At 36.1% G+C, this 20,936-nt stretch overlaps 1 protein-coding gene across 3 annotated transcripts; it reads left to right on the top strand.

Annotated features, from left to right (window-relative positions):
* Positions 1 to 8,092: 8,092 nt before the first annotated feature.
* LOC120075385 (RNA polymerase sigma factor sigC) lies at positions 8,093 to 18,473 on the top strand. Of its 3 annotated transcripts, XR_005481326.1 has the most exons (8): positions 8,093 to 8,392; positions 9,358 to 9,521; positions 9,641 to 10,225; positions 10,298 to 10,528; positions 10,988 to 11,128; positions 11,214 to 11,411; positions 14,714 to 14,910; positions 17,696 to 17,833. XR_005481326.1 is itself a non-coding variant. In XM_039028730.1 (7 exons), the coding sequence occupies exons 1-7, from the start codon at positions 8,296 to 8,298 to the stop codon at positions 17,972 to 17,974; spliced, it is 1,695 nt and encodes a 564-aa protein (XP_038884658.1). In that variant the 5' UTR covers positions 8,097 to 8,295; the 3' UTR covers positions 17,975 to 18,473. The 3 variants fall into 3 exon arrangements, 2 of the variants coding, with proteins under 2 accessions (XP_038884658.1, XP_038884659.1); XM_039028730.1 differs by lacking the exon at positions 14,714 to 14,910 and having other exon boundaries at positions 8,097 to 8,392; positions 17,696 to 18,473; XM_039028731.1 differs by lacking the exons at positions 8,093 to 8,392; positions 14,714 to 14,910 and having other exon boundaries at positions 9,418 to 9,557; positions 17,696 to 18,473.
* Positions 18,474 to 20,936: the final 2,463 nt, after the last annotated feature.

Raw genomic sequence — 20,936 nt, 5'->3', positions numbered from 1 at the left:
GTAATTCTATCACAATGAATTGAAAAGATCCGCTTCTGCTCGTAGGTACTCTTAAATAAGAGTTCCTTCACAAGCACCATGACTAACCATCTTCCTACCTTTTAAAGTTGAGACTACCCTAGGCGAAGCCTCAGTCTCAGCTCCTCTGGACTTAAAGCTAGCTTTTATGGGCAGACTAAACACCACTTCTTTATGAAAATAATCTATGATGGCGTGGTTGGTAGCCAGCCAATCCATGCCTAAAATAATATTGAAATCTGTCATACCCGGGACTAGCAAAGTCACATCTAACGTATGCTCTGCTATTACAAGCTGACATGCTTTTACTCTTTGTGCCACGTGAATAACATCTCCAAACAGAGTAAAAAGTGATAATACATAATGCAGCGGCTCTAATTCTATACTAGCATGCTTCACCAACATAAACAATATGAACGAATGCGTCGAACCAAAGTCAAACAATACATAAGCATAATGTCCCAAAATGGGAAGTGTACTTGTCACCACTGAGTCTGACTTATCTACCTCATGCGAGTCATAGGATAAACTCAGCCCTGCAATTACAGTCGACCTGAACCCTCATGTTGTGATTTTGGGGATTGGCCCCTACCATCACCAAAACTACCACTAGGGCATTATTCGATCATATGTTCTACTTATTTACATTTGAAGCAAGTCCCTATACCAATTAGACAACGTCCCCAATGATGCTTCCCACACGACTTACAAACGAGCCTGTCCCTCTAAACTTCTCTTGAATTAGCAGCTTGTTACTCGATGTGTCCTAGCAGTCTATCTATGTTCAGAACCTTCTGCAAAGGCTTTAGTGCTCTCTGATCAGCTTTCCTCTTATGCCCTGAGATGGGTTCTATGACCAAGGACTTCAGAAACTCTAGCCCCATTGGATAGCAAACTTATGCTTCTACATGGAATGTTGCTGCATAGATGGTAAGCTCAAATGCTTGCACAATGCCTCACACCCCATCTTGAAGCCGCTGAACAAATCTTTCAGCTCTCTTTGCTTCAGTGAACACCAAGTCGAGGGAGAAGCAAGACAACCTGTCAAACTCCTCCTTGTACTCTTCCGCTGTCATGATCCCCTGCTTCAGGTTCATAAACTCAACATGTTTGTTGTACCTCACGTGGGCAGAAAAGTACTTGTTTGCTTTGTGATTTGTATCTAAAAGTGCATGTAAATAAGGGTGAAAAGTGAGGTTGGGATAGATGAAAGTGAATGGTGAATCGCTTCTCTAGGTGAGAAGATTAGATGATGTGTTATACTTTACATAATGTGTACAAGTTTTCCTTAAATCAGATCGAAGTATAAACCTAACTCAGAATTCTGGTAAGTCCAGGATCGAACACAGGGATTTTATAACAAACTAATGCAGGCTTTGTTTTGCTTCAGTTACAGAAAGATCCTAGATAAATGCATGAGAGGTTTATTTACACTATTCTCAATGCACGCATACAAGAGGACATAGGAGTTCAAGTGAAATTGGGGGGGAGGGGGGATTTATGAATGAGTGGTACTAGATGCTTGGGATATGTGTTGATTCCAAGTAAGATGAACACGTGTGTAAAAGTGTAAGGGTGAAGTGAAAATGATAGGATTGCTTGTTTACAAACCAAGTGTATGTGGATGCATTAGGTCTCTGTTCCTCATATCATATTATTCAACATTTCTCAATGCGAATGTCACATATATTCCTATCTCTGGGTTGCATGCGCTGGTCACAGAAAGTAGTAAAATACAAGTATTTATATCTCTAAATATACTGTGCGTTTTGAATAAATGCATTCCCTAGTTATCCTATTCTCTTGAATAGTTTAACTAATTTATAATTTCAACCAAGTGATCAAGATGAATAAAGCTTGAAATTTAAGTATGCAACAGGTCAGGAATGCACGATCATCCATTAAACTCTTTAACGAAGTCTTTGACCAATCGTCACATGCTTGTAGAAAATCTATCTAATTTACCTTTCCAGGTAAGTTACTAGGTAGGGGTGTTCCGTTTCTGCTTAAGAACCCCAACCTAGACAGAACCCGCCTTAGACAAAAGGTCCCTTATAGATATTTAAGATAAATTTAATCTTTTATGCCAATCAATTTAATCCTATTAAACCGATTTTAAAAGATTAATCTAGGTTATTAATCTCATTAGAACCATTGAACTTAGGTCTATCTCAATCCAATTTTAAAACTCTTTTAAAACAATGAGTTCACCTTAAGTCCGCATGCAACTCTTTTTTATTGATTTTAGGTCTAATTTCCTTTATACACTTATAAATGGAAACAACCAAAACCACAATGCAAAGCTAACACATGCAAGGCATTCATAACGATTATAAACAGCCTAAGTGTCATGCTCAATGCATTGTTCATCCATTGCTACTTCTTTTATATAAAGCTTATACAAAAACAGCAATGAAACAAGCACAACATGCATCAAACACCCTTAGACTATAACAATTATAATAAACGGATTATCCGGGGCAAGTGTTCGGATGAATCGATCATCAGAAGAAGAATTAGGCCAAAAATTAGGATACTTCTCATTCGATCACGGCGGGGGAGCAAGTCAAAAAAGAGCCAAAAGATTCTTCCAATGTATCATTTATGGGTCCAATGCTCACTACATGCAAAATATAACTCTTATATTTTATGATGCATGTGCATACTTTCATGTAATTTCTTCATAATAGATTATAACGTTTATAATACATGATGCATGAATAATCACACAACCTAAGGTGGATTTTTAAACTATATGTCAAACATTTTGCCATATAAACACCATACGTCACACATATAATAAATAAATGTTGATGAACCGGGTAGAATTGCCTCAAATCCAAAAAAATAAAGCTAACTATTATAAAACAAGGAGTCTCCAGTTCAAACAGGCGAATCAATCTTGAACCGTCTGGGCGAAGCAAGGCGTCTCCAACCATTGTGCACCAAACTCCTCGTGATCGTCTACACGAAAGAACAAACACTTCGCTCTATCATTTACCAACGCTTCAAGAGCTAAACGATCGTTTAGCAATGATCGTGTACCTTTTACTAAGCAAAGAAGCCTGAGGTACGTGATCGTCTAGCGTGCTCTGCACAATGTAAGCCTTATACGATCATTTAAATGACTACGATGCAGCAAAGCACATTCGCCTAAACGATCACTTAACGAGCGCCTTTGTATCGTACACCGCGTGATCGTATAGATAGTAACTATGCGATGAGGCATGCTGACTACACGATCGACTAGCGTGCACATTCTTCTAAACAATGAGTATCAAATGCTCCCATTACGATCGTTTACCTCAAGCATCTACGCAACCGGGCAACCAATGCTATGCGATAGAGTAAATGATTTACCCCATTGTTTAGCATTAGCTAAACGGTCGTTTAGTAAATACTACACGATCTACAAGAAAATCTACATGATCGTTTAGATAAATCCCAACGATCATTTACCTTAGGCTACACAATACGACCAACTTTTAGTCTTCTTCCTCGTTGAGAACCGCATCACCATGCTTCGAAAATTCATCATGAATGACTCGACTAACTCAAACTCTTTGAATTACAAACTCGATAACATGTTAATTACGCCCAAAAACACAGGGGCCCTTACAAATTAACACTTTGTAATTGAAGAAAGCTTTAAAAAAGGAAACTAAACCTGAAAACATCCATCAACGCCATCCATAAGTGCACTTAATAATTAAACACAAATGTAGAAGACCCACCAAGACTGTAAAAGAAGTTCAAAACAAAATTGAAATTTGGAATATCAGAAGAATTTGACTCTGATACCAATTAAAGGAAATCGAACACGAGGATTTCCATGAGTAGCGGAAGGATCTTTCCAAATTTCAATCGTATATGAACATTACAATTACAATCACAAAATGGAAAAAAACGGTTATGCATAAAATAGAGATTACAACATGCTTTACTATAGATCAATGGAAGAATCAACAAACCTTTGTAGACACATCTTCAAGTTCCTTGATCATGAACACTCGATCACAGCAACGCAGCAACATAGCAACATATGAACGTTCGCCCAACACGACAATACACTGCACGATCACCGCGTACTTGAATTAAGTGATCGCCAAGGTCACGAACGCCTCAAACATCGCGAATAGCCTCCACTGAATCTCGACATTGTCGACTTGAGTATGACACCACCAAGAAGGTTACCTTAGTATTCTCGGTGTGAGAATCCAGAGGGTGGACTCTATGTGGACTTGGTTTGAGGCAGAAAACGGGAGGAGGAACAATCGTGTAAACGATTGAGCAAGTGGGAGATGGAACAACCTATCATATAGGTCGATGCACAATCGTTTAGTAAAAGCTATCCGATCGTCTAGCAAAAGCTATGCAATCGTCTAACTCATCGTTTAGCTGAGTGTTTATCATGTAAGAACACTCCACGATCGTTTAGCTAACTCCAAGATGTCGCTTAGTAAATCTGATTCACTTGACAACTATCCGTGAGAACTTTTCCGAGATTAGAAATCTCAAATCAACAATTTTGCAAATCTTTTTTTTTTTTTTTACTAAAATTAGGAAAATATTTTTTCTTTTATCTCAAAGTTACCATGAAATCACCAATAACCTCCCACTCAATTGGTTACTAGAGAAAAAGAGATAATTATCCAATAATTAATATTATTATAAATATAAATGATAACTAACTTACCATAATATATTTATAACCTATAGTTTTAATATTTCATCTCATGAAACATACAAACCATAGCTCTTTTTCTATTCCATGACACTTAATGTAAATTTCATTTACATTAACCTTCCATTAGATGTATCTCATACATCATACCGATCATATCATAGATAATCGAATTACCTCTTGTCTATTTGAACATTTCAAATCAACACTAAGAACTGATCCTCAACTTGAATCCATTGAGCTACCAAGGGGACCTTATGGACCTGTAGCTTGAAGCTCTAATGGTACATGAATAACTGACTAAACTTTTTAGTCACGGGATCCACCATCTGTTAACTGTCAGGCACTCCACTAAAGACCAACAGCTAAAATCTTCTTACTACAGATATATTATGTGTCCATCTTAACCGATCAACAGTGTGACAACCCTTCACAGATTGCTCGTAAGTATAGCTCAGCCAATAACCATTATGCCCCTGTAGTTACATCTAACTCCTTAAGTACTACTGATCCCTCTAATGAACATAAGTCATAGTCCTACTATGACTGAGTCCTCTCTTGCAAAGAGAAGTTGTAGCCACTGTATTCAAGCCCTAGAATCAGCCCTTAAGGAAACAATCTATCTACTTATCCCTGCTTTTGGGGTAGGAGTAAATTCCATCTTGTGTATTGAGTTCTCAGCTCCCAAATCAAACAAGTCCCCAAAAAGGTAGGCATGTTGAGTTGACAATCTTATCACTTTCACTCATACTAATCAAAGAACTGACCTCAAATGTAGGAGTTTCCAAAACACTCAGGATTGAGGTCGTATCATCTATGGTCGTTTAGGTGAGATGTAAGTATCTAGTATCAACATCGTTATATACAGAGTCTAGTCATCTCGTGGTCCGGTCTTATACAAACTCTTTGTATAGGATAACCCCACTCGCATGTCTCCACATGAATGATCAGGATCTACTATCTGTAGTAGTTTACAACACTTGCAAACCTCTACAAAGCGGGTCGTATCCGTAGTGTCACAAGGATCAGGTATCCCACCTAATCCTTATACTATAGACCTATCTAGGTTATCACTTAAGGCATGATCCACTTGTATATCTCATATATGTGTTTAAGTTTACATAAGATGACCATGAAACTTTGTTGATTGAATATGAATAAATGCCAGAATGAAATAACAGTTATTTTATTCATAAAACAATGTGTATAATTATAAACAACGAGACTTCAGGAGAATTAGGATACCAATCCCAACATATCTCGCCCGAGAGTTCAAACCCTAGGGTAAATTTCAGGGTAAAGATTATAAATCTCGGGCGGGATGATTGATTACCACTGAGATTACGTAAATGAATACTAAAACGATAATTATTGGACTTAACTACATGCAAATAACAATTCAGACACATTTATAAAAGACAATACAATATCGATAGGGAAATTTTCATAGATAGAAAAAATGTTAAACTATTTACATAAATAGCAAAAAAAAAAAAAAAAAAAAACTGATAGACACTGATAAACTTTTAAAACAACTATCATATAATATTAATGCTGTCTCTTATACACATCTAGATGTGTATAAGAGACAGGGAAAAATACAAAACTATTTATATAAATAGTAAAAAATAAAAAAAAAAACTGATAGACACTGATAGACTTCTATTAACCTCTATCAAAGAAGATTAAATTTTGCTATCTTGTGTGAATAATTTCCCTTATTTTTCTATATTTGAAAATCCCCATATCGATATATATATATATATATCTTATTTTTTTCTTTATTTTTTACAAAGAGATAGGTTGTGAGTTTCAAGACTTCTAAACACTTGGAAATTTTTTTGAATTTTTTTTAGAACCAAACTTATAAAGTAAGCTAATTGTTGAATTTGTCAAATAACGATATTATAATAATATAATATTATTATTATAGAGGGCATATTTGTTAAATTACTTTTCGATTAATTATAACATAGATGTGGATGGTTGTTTACTATCAAAATTCCAGTGCCATCCCAGGATCGATCTCGCTCGAGAAGGCTCGAGATAAACTCTTTTAATGAATTTTCAAAAAGTAAATTATTTTTGTAATGTGAAAACTATAAAAGGCTATGTTGGACAATTTTCCAATAAAAGAAATCTATTGGTGTTTTTTACTTCCATAAGAAAATGTAATAAAAAGGGTAAATGATGAAAAGTTAGTAACAAATACGGTGTGAGTTCCACGTAATAATCAAGGTAATTGAATTGATGACTCTCTCCTCCACAAGATTATGTTTCCTCCACAACATGATTATGTTTGTTGATTATGGATTTTATAATGAGATCCACATCTCATTCCGTTACAAAACACTAGTAAACAACAACAAAATATAATCAAACGAGCCCACTTTTCAGATTATGCATTAAGTTTATAGGGAAGTAAATATGGCCTTAGTTTGTGTTCTCATTGTTTAATATATTAGTGTTATTCTTTGTAAGATATATCGTTGATATATTTGATATCAGGTGTCACTGAGATACCTTTTCATCGAGATATATATTATGAATTTTGTGTGTGTGTGTGTATTTGAGTCTAATTCGTTTGGTCAAAGTATTATATCATCGATGAAAACTTCAAATCTCTATCTTCAAGCTTCACATGCATGTTTTCTTTTAATTTGACAATAGATGCGTGGAAGAGTTATACATACAATCTTGAGATTAGTAGCACAAGAATGATATCATTTAAACTCTATTTTGGCAAAGATGCATGTTTTGTTGTGCAAATGTATTGAATTGCTATAAAGAGAATTGAACCTCACGACCTTAGGTTAAGACTGATTTAAAAGACAAACAAAGGAATTAAGAAAATAAGAATTACTAGAAAACCAACACAACATTAACAATTCGAGGAAAAAAAAAGGCCTCAATGAGATGAGCCCTCCAGAGTCCCTCAACAGTAGTCCCAAGCCACTTAGAACAACAAAGAAACATCTCATATTGCACAACTCGATTGGATAGGATGTAGTTAGCCTCATGGACACAAAAATTACGCTCGCACCAAATATAATAATTAACAGTATACCAGACGGCTTTCTAAATCTTACACCTCAAGCTATTACTCGCACTAAAGTGATAAATCTAATCAAATTTTATATTTCAGTGAGAGATATTATAGGAACTTCCTCCCAGAGCATGTCCCCCATACTAAAAGGGACGTCTCGTTAAACTAAAAAATATATGATTATTGAAAAATTATGTCTATTAACTAATTTCATTATTATACTTAAATTAAGCTACAAATAGAATCACTAAAAACGATTCGTTGATGGGTCCGGACCCGACCCGCGAAGAAATGTCCACTGAAACTCGCCGTCGGGGAGGAGATATTTTCTGAACGTTTTTTTCTTTTTTTGTTTTTGCGAAGAAGGAAAAGAAAACTTGTTGATTTTTTTGTTTTGTTTCCTTACTTTTCCAAATTCTTAAAAAGAGGATTAAGAATTGGTGGTAGAGATTTTGCAGTTTCGACGTCCACATTTCCACTCATCAGATTGCATGAGTAATTTACTACTTCACCATCAAGCTTCTGCCTTTCCCCGGCTCCGACTTTCATGATGGGAACAAGTTTCAGGCCAAATCTCAAGTGGGGTTTTCAAATTCAGACTCATTCCCGCAAGACTTCCCCTTCCAAGCTTTTTCCATATGCCTGTTAGTTTCTTTTTCTCTTAACCACTTCGTGAATTTTTGCTTTGACGTCTGGGTTTATGATTTGTTTGTGAAATATGAGATGTAAAGCTCGTTTTTAGTTCTTGTGATTGTGAAATACATCTAGCTCCAGCATGCTCTCTACTGGGTTTCACATTTTTAAGCTTACATTGTTCTACTTATTATCAATGGTGAGATACTTTAAGTTGTATTGCGATTATCTCGATCATTTGAATAAGGAAAATTTTTGGGGTTTACTTGGGAATTTTGTATTGAAGATGATGAACATCCCACCAAAATTTTACTCCCGAAAGATTATATACATCACTTGTTTTAAGTTTTTTGGGATTATTAGGCTCTGAAAATTTTCCTCGGGGACTACTGAATACAACTGGACTGATTATGAAGTGAATATTGGATGATCTATCTTTAATTTATTTTCTCCTGCTTGGGTGCGAGTGAGAAAGAGCCTCATTTCTTAACCTATAGTAATTGAACCATCTTTTTAAGGTTATATGATGATTATTGGCGTTGGGAATGCATTATTAAGATAGGGTAAAACTCCTTTGGATGGGAGTTCCCTAGACTTAAGGGGACATCTTCACTCTTATATCCATGCTTCATTTGGGAGGATAAATAGATCCCGTGGCTTAATCATATTTGAGTTTTTTATTAGAACCTTTGGTTAGAACACAACGCCTGTGTCTTCAGAGATAAGAACTGTGACATAAACTATGTTTTTGGGAATTCACCTCTCTTTTTGCACTTACTTGGAGCGAATTGTCTCCTTCTTTTTGTAACTATAGTTTAACTGCCCTTGTTTACCAATGGAGGTGTTTTTGTAATTATTATCTGATAGGATCATTTGTATTTCATTTCATCATATATGGTTTCTCTTTCCTATATAAAAATAAATAAAAATAGTAGTCATGGTCTCTAATTTGGTTCAGTTCTACATTTTAAAACAGCTAAAGGCAGGGAAGCTGCCTTTAATTCAGGAAGACTTTCCTTTTTCTCCAGTATTTGGGAGGAAGGAGAGTCTATCTCTAGAGAAACCTTGAAAACATACACTTGCTTGTCTGAAGCTCCACAAACATCGGCCGATGATCTGTTAAATTTGGAAGAGATAGAGGTTAGCCCTTTGCAATGAACTTCACAATACCCACATGTAATCCTGACCTCCCTTAGTTTCTTGCTCTTGACAGGATGGATCTTATATGTTAATGTGGGTTTATTACTCTTATCTTTCAGATGAACGGTGGGGCAAAGTCACTCAGTCCTTTGCATTATGGGATAAAAAATACTGCACCATCCAAGGTAGAGGACAATTTTTCTTCCTGTACGAGCTTTCCTAGTGGCAAGGCGTCACCTTTTGGCATGTTAATGGAAAACCTTGATGTTTTGGAGGAAACTTTTACTGAATCAGGGATGCTAAGCTTGGAAAGAGATATTGTGCTGCAACTAACAAAACTTGGAGCCTTGGAGTTTTTCAATACCTGTCTATCTAGGACGCTTAAAACTTCAAGTTTTCATGATTTGTCAGACTTACCCATTGAGCAACCCACTGAGGATGATGGAGATCATAATGTAAACCAGAAAACCACTGACGAGAATGACGATATCATAGTTTACTCTGGAAAAAGAGCAGTAAGAAGATCAGTAAAAAAGAGAGCAATGGATAGTGCTGATAAAGTTTATTCCCAGCCGCTAGCTACAAGAGCTGCTAAAGAAAAAATCCATAGTTCGGCTATAATTTCGAGAAAAAAAGCATCTAATTCTAGAAAAAGAAGATTGATAATTGCAAGAAATGAAGCTGAAATGTCCACAGGGGTTAAGGTCGATTCATCTTTGATGTTTGCACAACCATCTTTTCAATACATATTTTGTTGAACTTCTATCTCATTGCAGGTAGTTGCAAATTTAGAAAGAATTAGAGAAACTTTAGAAAAGGAATCCGGAAGAATGGTAAGCATGAGTTGTTGGGCCAATGCTGCTGGCGTTGATATAAAGGACCTGAAGAAACAGTTACAATTTGGTTGGTTCTGCCAGGATGAGCTTTTAAGGAGCACTAATTCATTAATTTTATTCCTTGCAAGGAAATACCGATGCTCTGGGTTACCAATGGAAGACTTGGTTCAGGTCTACTCACTACTATTCTATGAGAAACCTTAGTTATTTGAATTTCAATGTATATTTTTTTAATGTTTTGTTTCTAAAAGAGTATATGAGATCTCTTCCTTTGTTTAATCCTTGATAATAGCTTATCATTTACAAGTGCCATTTTTATCTGGTATGAAACCACTAGCATCGTCTAATTCTTTCTGGACAGATAATGCTTTTGTCAGCTTACCACCATAAATTACTCAAAAAAAAGAAGACGGGGATCATGCTTGATGTTTACATATTTCATCAAATTAATGCTTAATAAAGGAAATTGATGTCAACATAGAAATATGCACTCCTTTTTCTTCTATGCTTTTATTAATGCAAATTTTGAATACTGATGTCTTACGGATAAACATACATTTCTCAATAAAAGTACAGTAAGGAAAATGCAAGAGGTTATGCATCTTAATGTTATTTCTCTTGGATTCGTAGGCTGGATCTCTTGGTGTGCTGCAAGGTGTGGAAAGGTTTGACCCTAAAAGGGGTTTTAGATTCTCAACCTATATTCAATACTGGATAAGGAAATCAATGTCGAGAGTTGTGGCACGGAATGCAAGGGGAATTCAAATTCCAGTACGATTCCTTTTACACCAGGGGGCTCATTTCATAAAGCTTTCTTATTCATGTGTAACTGACTCATCTTTATAATTCTTTGTAGTGGTCATTAACCAAGGCAATAAATCAGATACAAAAAGCACGAAAAGTGTTGAACAACGGTGGTAGGAGGTATTCGGATGATGACATAGCAAAAGCTACTGGTCTTCCTTTGGCCAAGGTTAGAGTTGCCAGCAACTGTTTAAAAGTTGTGGGTTCGGTTGATCAGAAGATGGGTGATGGACTAAATATGAAGTATATGGTATGACTCTTTTGCTCTCTCGTTCTCTCTTCCATCAAGGATGTCATTAGCTCCCCATTTTCTTTGAACTTACTAGATAATTCTGAGGCATATTTTGTCTATTTTGTTTTGCTCTTTCGTATGTTGATTAATTGAGAGCTAAAATTTTGTATACTGAAGTTGGTTCATCAAAAGTTTATATATTGAGAGCTAAAGTTGGTTAAAATTTGGTACATAAAAAAATGCTCTCTTCTCTCTCCTCTCCCATCTCCTTTCCCCACCATAGGACTATCCTTCTCTAGCTCTGATCACCATGGCCCAGCCACCATCGATCACCCCTTCTTCTTCCATCACTCTGTCGATACATATCGACCAGAAAATTTTCTCCCTCACACCGATCTCTCCATCTAACTGGAAGCACTTCAAACTCTTGGAACAAACCCAATCCAACATTCATTTGCTTTTTATCTCTTGGAAATCTCTTGAATGGCTCGTTATCCTTACTGTTCTCTCTGCTGGGCCCCCCATGGCTCTAGCCAGACAGCAAACAACAGCTTTTCAGCCCCCTAACCTTGTATATTATTCTAGCGCTAGGCTAGCCTCCTCCTTCCAAGTTCAGTTTAAGGACCCTGCAACCACAACTTCTTCAGAAAGTTGATTGATGATGGTGATACTCTTTGGCTTGAAAAACAAAGCAATATGGGTATTTTGTCGAGCTTACCCTTTTAGAGCAATTTGGACACCGCTCCATTATCCTTGTCCCTACCATGAACGACAAAAGAGATTGGTTTTCATTCCTTTCTTTGGTTTCAGACTATCCTGGGAAGCCCAACTCACTGAACAATGCAACTTTTAGCACTACTACACATACTTATAAGGCAACCGTTCAATCAAGAAGCATTGCAATTTCCAACAATGACATTCCCCCATCAACTCTTGGTAGTTCCGGTTCCTCCCCAGCCCCCTGCTACCACATTTAAATTGGCAAGATATGGTGGTTGTTCAGAGGTTTGCTTATAATGATTCTTGGCCGAGTATCCGAGATTCCCTTCAAACTTCTCTATCATCTCGATGTACTATCAACCCCATATTTGATGACAAAGCCTTGCTACATGTCTATAGTTCGGCAATCTCTCAAAAACTATGTGCTAATTCAAATTGGATAACCAATGGCCCTTTCAAACTTAAGTTTCTCTCACCATCCACACCTTCTTCTTTCCAATAGCAAATGGCGGCATCACGTGGAGGCTGGATTGATGTGTATCATCTCCCGATTACTCATACTGAAGCGATCTTTAGGCACATTAGTAACATATGTGGTGGTTTTATTCAAATCTCAAATCAAACGGAACGTGGGTTAGTTCTTTCTTTTACTCGCCTGAAGATTAAGGAAAATACGCAAGGCTTCATTCCATTTGAAGTTCATCTACCAAAGGAAATGGCCGGTGAGGAATTATTGGTTCGAATTCAATCAGCCAGTGCCGGAGCTCAGGGACAACGATGCACCTCCTTTTATCCACAAGGAAATAGCATTAAAGAGGTTGCTGAATACATGGATCTCATTGATTCTCGATTAAATGAAAAAGGCAAGTCCATAGTTTTTGAACCAAGTCAATCGGCCGTCCCTCTCTCTCGCCATATCTGCCACCTTTGACCGAATCTCCTACAATTTTGGAGAAGATAAATCTCCCTCCTTCCCTCTCCTTAAATGACCAAATTGTGGGCCCACCATCTGACCCTTGACCTCTTTCCAATTCAACCGAAAACCCTAGCCACAATACTTTACCCGAGTCAACTCCATTATTTAGTTTCCAAAACCAACCTAACAGCCTTTCCAATTCGTCTTCTCCCTCCTTCACACAACCCTCTCTTTCCGCGGTTATTTTTAGCACGAGTCCCACCACTTTGCAAGCTGGTACTTTGCATTCCACCTCAACCAACAAACAAAACCTTCCTTTTACTGGTTCTGATATTGAAGGTTACCTTTCCAGCCCCTCCAAATAAACTGAATTCGCTACTCAATCCCTCGATATGGCCACATTTGGCGATCAGCCGATTGACACTAACCACCTGCCAATGCATACTTTTCCCCCAAATTCCATCAGACCCAAGTCACAATCAAAACCCCCCACTTTCTTCTCCTATCAACCACGAGGCCAATTCCCCTTTACTTGCCTTTCACCATCAACCAACAACTATCATTTTCTCCTCCCTCCTTACCCATCAATCTTCATGATTTGGCTTCCCTTTTGTCCCTACGTGGTTTATGTGCTATTCCTTCTATCCCACCTTCTACCTCCAAAACCAAGAAAATAACCAATACCATTAGTAAAAAACCAAAGCTTCAAAGGGAATAGCAAGGACTTTTTTCTTCAGTCCACTATGATAAATTTTCCACTTTGGCTATTAGGGAGGGCTCTTCCGAGAATCCATGAAATTTCTCATATGGAATGTCCGAGGTCTTAATTCGTGGAAGAAACGTGCTTTGGTTAAGAAGCTAATTCAACAACATAACCCTGGTATTGTTCTTCTACCAGAAATAAAGTTGTCATCTGTTGATTCCTCTTTGATTAGATCCATATGGAGTTCCTCATTCATTGGTTGGACTGCTCTGGATGCTATCGATTTGTCAGGGGATTCTTATTCTTTAGAGTGAGCCTGACTTTATTATCCTTGAGGTTATTTAGGGCCACTTTTCTACTTCAATTCATGTATCTTTGTCTGATGGTTTTTCTTTCTAGCTTTCAGCAGTTTATGGCCCTTCTGGTAATGCTTTTAGATCTGATTTCTAGCAAGAGCTTGATGATTTAGTTGGTTTGGGAGGTGTTAATTGGGTCATTATATCACTAGGTGGTCTTGGGAAAAGTCACATGATAGAACAATTTCCTCTAGTATGCATGCCTTCAATCAATTGATTACTGATTATCAATTACGGGATATTCCTCTGTCGAATGGTTGCTTTACATGGTCAAGCTCCAATCCTACACAATATCTGTCTACTTGATTGTTTTCTGCTTACTGAGAATTGTCTCTGTAAATTTGGCACAGTTACACTCAAACGTTTGGATCACATCACATCTAACCGTTTTCCATTGGTCTCATCTTCTAGAAGTATTGATTGGGGTCCTTGCCCTTTCAGATTTGAAAACTCCTGGCTTTAAGTGTCTTCTTTTTGTCCCTTGGTGGAGAATTGGTGGAATTGCCACTTGATGATGGCCTGGGCACGGTCTTATCTTGAAGCTTCTAGGTTTAAAACTATTATTCATGATTGGAATAACAATTGGCGCAGCGAGGTTACTAATCTTCATTCTCTTGTCTCGTAGTTAACCAATTTAGATGCCCTGGAAGACAAAGAGGCCCTTAATGAGGAACAACTTAATAGACATTGTATTCTTCGTGAATAGATTGAAACTCTGACTATTCAAGATCACATTCATTGGCAGCAGCGTTGCAAGCTGAACTGGCTTATTGAGGGTGATGTTCACACGATTTTTCCATAGAATTGTTGCTGCCCAACACCGTAAGTCCTCTATTATGGAAATTTTCTCTAGAGAAGGCACTAGTCTTTTGACTTCTCATGATATTGAGGCTAAATTCTTGTCTTTTTACTCATCTCTCTTCAAAAAAGACATGGGTCAGCGTTTTCTTTTAACTAATTTTTAGTGGAATCCTATTTCTTCCTCACAAGCCATAGACCTTGAGCGTCCCTTTACCGATGATGAGGTATTTGTTGCTGTCTCCTCTCTTGGTGTTAGTAAATCTCCTAGTCTAGATGGTTTTACAGTTGAATTTTTCAAGTTTTTTTGGACTACTCTTAAATTTGATATGATGTTAGTCATTAATGATTTCTACAATTCTGGGGTTATTAATGTCAAACTAAATAAGACTTATATTGGCCTGATTCCTAAGAAAGTTGACTCAAGATCTGTTTCTGATTATAAACCTACTAGTCTCATTACTTGTGCTTACAAGATTATGGAATCGTTTGAAGAAGGTTTTTCCTTTTACCATCTCGCCCAATCAGCTTGCATTTGTGGCTAACAGACAGATTCTTGATGCTTCCTTGATGGCGAATGAGCTCATTGATGATTGGACTTTTAGGAATAAACCAGGGGTTGTCTTGAAACTGGACCTTGAGAAAGTCTTTGACACGATTGATTGAGATTTTCTCGACTCCATTCTCCAGATAAAAGGTTTTGGTTATCGTTGGCGCAATTGAATCAGAGGATGCATCACTAGTGCAAATTATTCCATCATTATTAATGGCCGCCCCCGTGATAAGATTATTCTATCACTAGGTATAAGACAGGGGGACCCTCTCTCTCTCTTCTTATTTATTTTAGTTGCTGATTGTCGGAGTTGTCTTATTGACCATAGCTTTGCATTGGGTCTTATTGGTGCTCATCCTATTGGTCATTCAGATTTTACATTGACTCATTTATAGTTTGCTAATGACACTTTGTTGTTCTTTACTGCTGAGAGATCTGTCATACAAAACTTGTTTGACATTATCCATATTTTTTTAATGTGCTTCAGGCCTTAAAATCAATCTTGCTAAAATTGAGCTTCTTGGGATACATGTCTCTGACTCTGATTTTGACTGGTTGTTGCGTTCTTTTAGTTGCAAACGAGGTTTCTGGCCCGTTTCTTATTTAGGACTTCCCTTGGGTGGTAACTCTAAGTCTGTTTTGTTTTGGCAGCCTGTGATTGAAAGATTTCAGCATAAACTACATAATTTGAAGTATTCATATATTTCAAAAGAGGGTCGTCACACGCTCATTCAAGCTACTCTTTCTAGCCTCCCAACTTATTATTTGTCTTTGTTTTAGGCTTCTTCCTCTGTTATTAATTGTCTTGATAAGTTGGTCCGTGATTTCTTTTGGGAGGACTCTCGTGGTGATGGTGGTGTGCATAATGTGAATTGGGTGATTTCTTAACGTCCTCAATTATTGGGCTGCCTTGGCATTGGCAATTTTAAACATCGAAATTCTGCTTTTCTTGCAAAATGAACTTGACATTTTTAAACTGAGCATGACGCTTTATGGAGGAAGCTCATTGTTGCTAAGTATCATTCCTCTTATTGTGTTCGGCCATCTCCTATCTTTGGTGTTTCTTCTAGATCACCTTGGAGGTACGTTTGTCAAGTTACCGAATTGATTGCTAATCAGGTTAGCCGTCGTATTGGTGATGGTTCTTCTACGTCTTTCTGGACCGACTCTTGCCTTAGTTGTGGTGTCTTTGTCACCACTTATCCGCGGCTTTTCGTCTTGTATAGCAACCTGAGGTTACTGTTGCTAATGCTTAGATCTCTTCTATGTTTGCTTGGAGTTTGAACTTACGTCGTAATCTTACTGAGTTGGAGATTGTTGAATGGACTTCATTATCCCTTCATCTGAAATCTGTCCGATTGCGTTCCTTCCTTGATACTTGGTTGTGGCCGCTTGACCTTTCTTTGGGCTTTACTGTTAAGTCTCTTATGGCTGATTTGGATTCAAGTTTGACTGATCTTTACTCGGTGATTTGGAATGATAGATATCCTAAGAAGATTAAAATCTTTCTTTGGGAACTCAGCTAGGGTGCCATCAATATTGCTGATCGTTTGTAGCGCCGTATGCCTTATATGTTTCTTTCTCCCTCTTGGTGTCATATGTCTCACAAGCATGCTGAATCGTCGGTTCATCTATTTTTCCACTGTTCATTTGCTATTGGCATTTGGGATCTTCTCTTGCCTCTTTTTGGTTGGTCTTTCACTTGTCCTAATGACATTTCCGATGCTATGGCCTCAGTTTTAGTGGGTCATCCTTTTGGTGGAACTAAAAAGGCCATTTGGTTGGCCTTTATCCGTGCTTTCTTTCGGTGCATATGGGGCGGAACGAACAAACAACATTTTCATGATATTTGTTTTTCTGCTGCTCGGTATTTTGAGTTAGTTTTGTCTACTTCTTTTTCATGGTGTAAATTGAAGCACATTTTCCCTCATTTCAGCTTATCTTTCTTAGTCAGTAATTGGAAATCCTTGTTGTAATTTCTTTCACGGGGTCTTCCCCTTATACTTATCAATAAACAGTTTCTTTTCCCAAAAAAAAAAAAAATGCTTATATATTGGTTCGAAATGGCAATGCCAGCTTGTAAAGTTCAGCTAACTTAAAAGGTGCACATTTTGAATATCCCTTCGGCCTTTTACCGTAGGGGAGAAAATCTTAAGAATGATATTTTCCTTCCAGATGTTACAAATTTAAAAATATATGAAAACTCTGATTTGATATATTATGTTCTTTAAACATCTTGCGACTCTTATGGTGCAGGAATTTACAGCTGATATGTCAATACAGAGCCCAGAAGAGACTGTGAAGCAAAAACTAATGAAGAAAGACATCTTTAATGTTCTTGAAGGGTTGGAATCAAGGGAGAGGCAGGTCCTGGTCCTGCGATATGGACTGGTGGATTTCCAACCCAAGTCACTCGAGGAAATCGGAAAACTTCTGCACGTAAGCAAGGAGTGGGTTCGAAAAATAGAAAAGAAAGCCATGACAAAGCTGAGAAGTGAAGAGACTGTGAGGAACTTCAGCCATTATTTGGATTGATCTTCTTCTTTTATGCTTGAGAACCTCCAGTTTTTTCAAAACTTGCAGCAGCCCAAAGAACCCTAGGGGTTTGCATTGTGCTTTCGGGCCATAGTGACGAAGTTGGCTACAATGAGCATATCTCAATCCTCGACAATTTTCGTCAAGTAAAAAAATTCTGTACAGTTCCATACATGATGCATTACACACCAGCCTCTACACCACTGAAACATCGGCCCATATGGTTGCTGGTTCATGCTTTTTGATGTAAAATATGATCTTTACTTCCATCATGCATTGATGGGGCTGTAGATAGAGATGTGCACTTGAGCATGGCCAAACCTTTCATATATAAATATATACATACATAAGTATATATATATATATATAACAATTTTAACCCATATGGCACAACATGTATTAAATTGTATTTCATATACAGGGCAATTCATGCCATTGTTGTAGAGGTGTATGTCTGGATGAGCATATTAGATTTATTAACACAATTTCTTTTAGCTTTTGTATTCACGTGTGAATTCAGGCCAGATTCATGACTTTGCTTAGATTTCTTTACTGGGAAGAAATTTGAGGAATTGTTCAATACTTTTCTTGCTTGAGAAGAAATGGACAGGTGAAATTGTGAGTTTAGAGACAAATCTGTTTTGGTTTGACAACTTTGTTAAAAGCATGCTTTTGCACTGGTCAGAATTGAATGCTATAATTTATTATTATCAACTGTTTTTCTTGATGAAGGGGGAAAGCTGACACCAATTTAGATTGGAGAGGCCAGCTTGTAGGCTAAACCGTACTAAAGGGTAGAAGATTAATCGATGGGTACGTCAGAAAACAACTTTTCTTTTCCCCCCTTTATTCTTTTGGGGTAAATCATTGAGGATACCGGGCATGGGGTGATGTATATTTTAGACTCAATTCAATTATCTAAATTGTAAATTTTTTAACCCACATAATATTTATTAAATAATAAACTCAATTCAATTCAATCATGAATGAATATTTGGGTTGTGTTGATATGAGTTAGGTCGGATTATTTATTTAAATTTTTGTTATAAAAATAAGTAAAATATTAATATGTAAAAAAAGTATTTAATTATTTTCATATATTGAACTAAGATTAATGACTCAATTTCAATTTATATTATAGACATTTTCTTTTAAAGTGAAAAAAAGTTGTTGGATAATAAATTAACTTTTAAAAATTATGAAATAAAATAAAATAACAATGAATATATGTAAAAGTAATTGTATCATAAGTAAAAACAACGAACTTTTTAAAAATGATAATAAGTTTTGATTGGTTGGTTTGGTTTGGTTATTTTAGGTGAACTAATCAGTTCAACCCTAAAATTTCCATCTATTTGAACCTCATCCGAACCATACGAGTTAAGTTGATTTGATCGGCTTTTTTAAACACCCATGTAGGTTGGTTTCAATTATACTTGGAGTTTTGTAAAGTTTCATTTTAACTTTTGAAGTTTGAAGTGTCTTTTTAAATAACCTTTGAAAGCTATTGTCGTTGAGTTTATGGATAGAAAAGTTTATGTTTGTTTATAGTGTTGTTTAAGCAAACAAATCTAGGTACATACGAAGAGTAAATTTGGGGCTGGATATAGTGAACAAATCATGAATAAACAAACAAAAAATCAGAAGCATGAAATTGAAAATAGGGAAACGATATCGGTATAGTTCACATAAGTGTATAATTTTGTTCACATAAGTAAATATAAACTTTTTTATATATAAATTTAATGACAAAAATCTGTTATTGATTTTTTAAAAACAAGTTTCGTAGGTTAAGATGAAACATTTTAAAGTTCAAGGTCATAATTCAAATAATTCTATAAGTTATGAGCATTTTTTATAACTTAATATTTTCTTGTGACTTCGACAACTCTGAGGTGAGTAATTTGATGGTAATTAATATATTGAGCTATACTATATCTAAAAATAAATTCTTTTATTTGGGATGTAATATTTATGGGAGGAACAAAAGTTTATGACTACTTTTATTTGGGATATAATATTTCTTGATTGAAGATACAAAAACTTATGACGATAGTGAAAGGTCTATTGAATTTACCGAATACAACTTTACTAGGTGTTAAATTATCGCTAGCTAATTCAATGAGTGTGTCACACCATGTTTGGGTAATTGTGTCAATGGCATAATATCGCGAATATCAAAGTTACGGGAAACAAATAGTCGATATTGATCTTAAAGGGAAACAAATGATTTTTTTTTCCACGTATCAACCAAGTTGTATCAAATTTAACTCATAAACTATCAATTTCATCAATTTATGTCTTAAATTTAGACATATTGTAATTTTACCCTTTTAATAAGTCATTATCCCAAGTATCTTTGGATGAAATTTAACAAAATTATACATTAGTTAATTGAAATATTTTCAAAAACAAAAAAATAAATGAAACTATTTATATAAATTAGTCAGATTTTAATTTTATTTGGTAGAGGCTGATAGGAGTCTGTCAATATTTATCACTGTCTATCAGTATTTTTTCTATTTTTGTAAATAGTTTTAAATTTTTTCTATTTGTAAAAAATTTCCTAATTAATTTGTGTATTTTTCGGATTTGTTTTTGTCCACGACTTTATTTTATTATTGTTGACGAGTTTATAGAATTTTGTAATTTTGTTTTATACTAAAATTAGTAGGGGATTTGGAAAAAATAAACTAGGGATAAAAACTACATAATTTGATTAATATTAGTATTCCGTTTTATGAAATTGAAAGTTCATGGTTTACTCACAACCTGGAAAGTTTAGGGTATACTTGATTTTCTCCCGGAGTTAAATGATATATATGATTGAATTTGGCCAAAATTCGGGCCTTTCATTAGTGTTCGAATTTGATGCAGTCTCTACGGGCCTACGAGTTTCAAATCGATCACTATGGTTAAGTTAAACTTAAAGAATCATATGAAGATGTATTTTCATATTTCA

This window comes from Benincasa hispida, chromosome 4, assembly GCF_009727055.1.
Source record: "Benincasa hispida cultivar B227 chromosome 4, ASM972705v1, whole genome shotgun sequence".
Classification (NCBI taxonomy): Eukaryota; Viridiplantae; Streptophyta; class Magnoliopsida; order Cucurbitales; family Cucurbitaceae; genus Benincasa; species Benincasa hispida.
The sequence above is the reverse complement of the archived record's forward strand: the minus strand, read 5'-3'. Positions and strand labels throughout refer to the sequence as shown.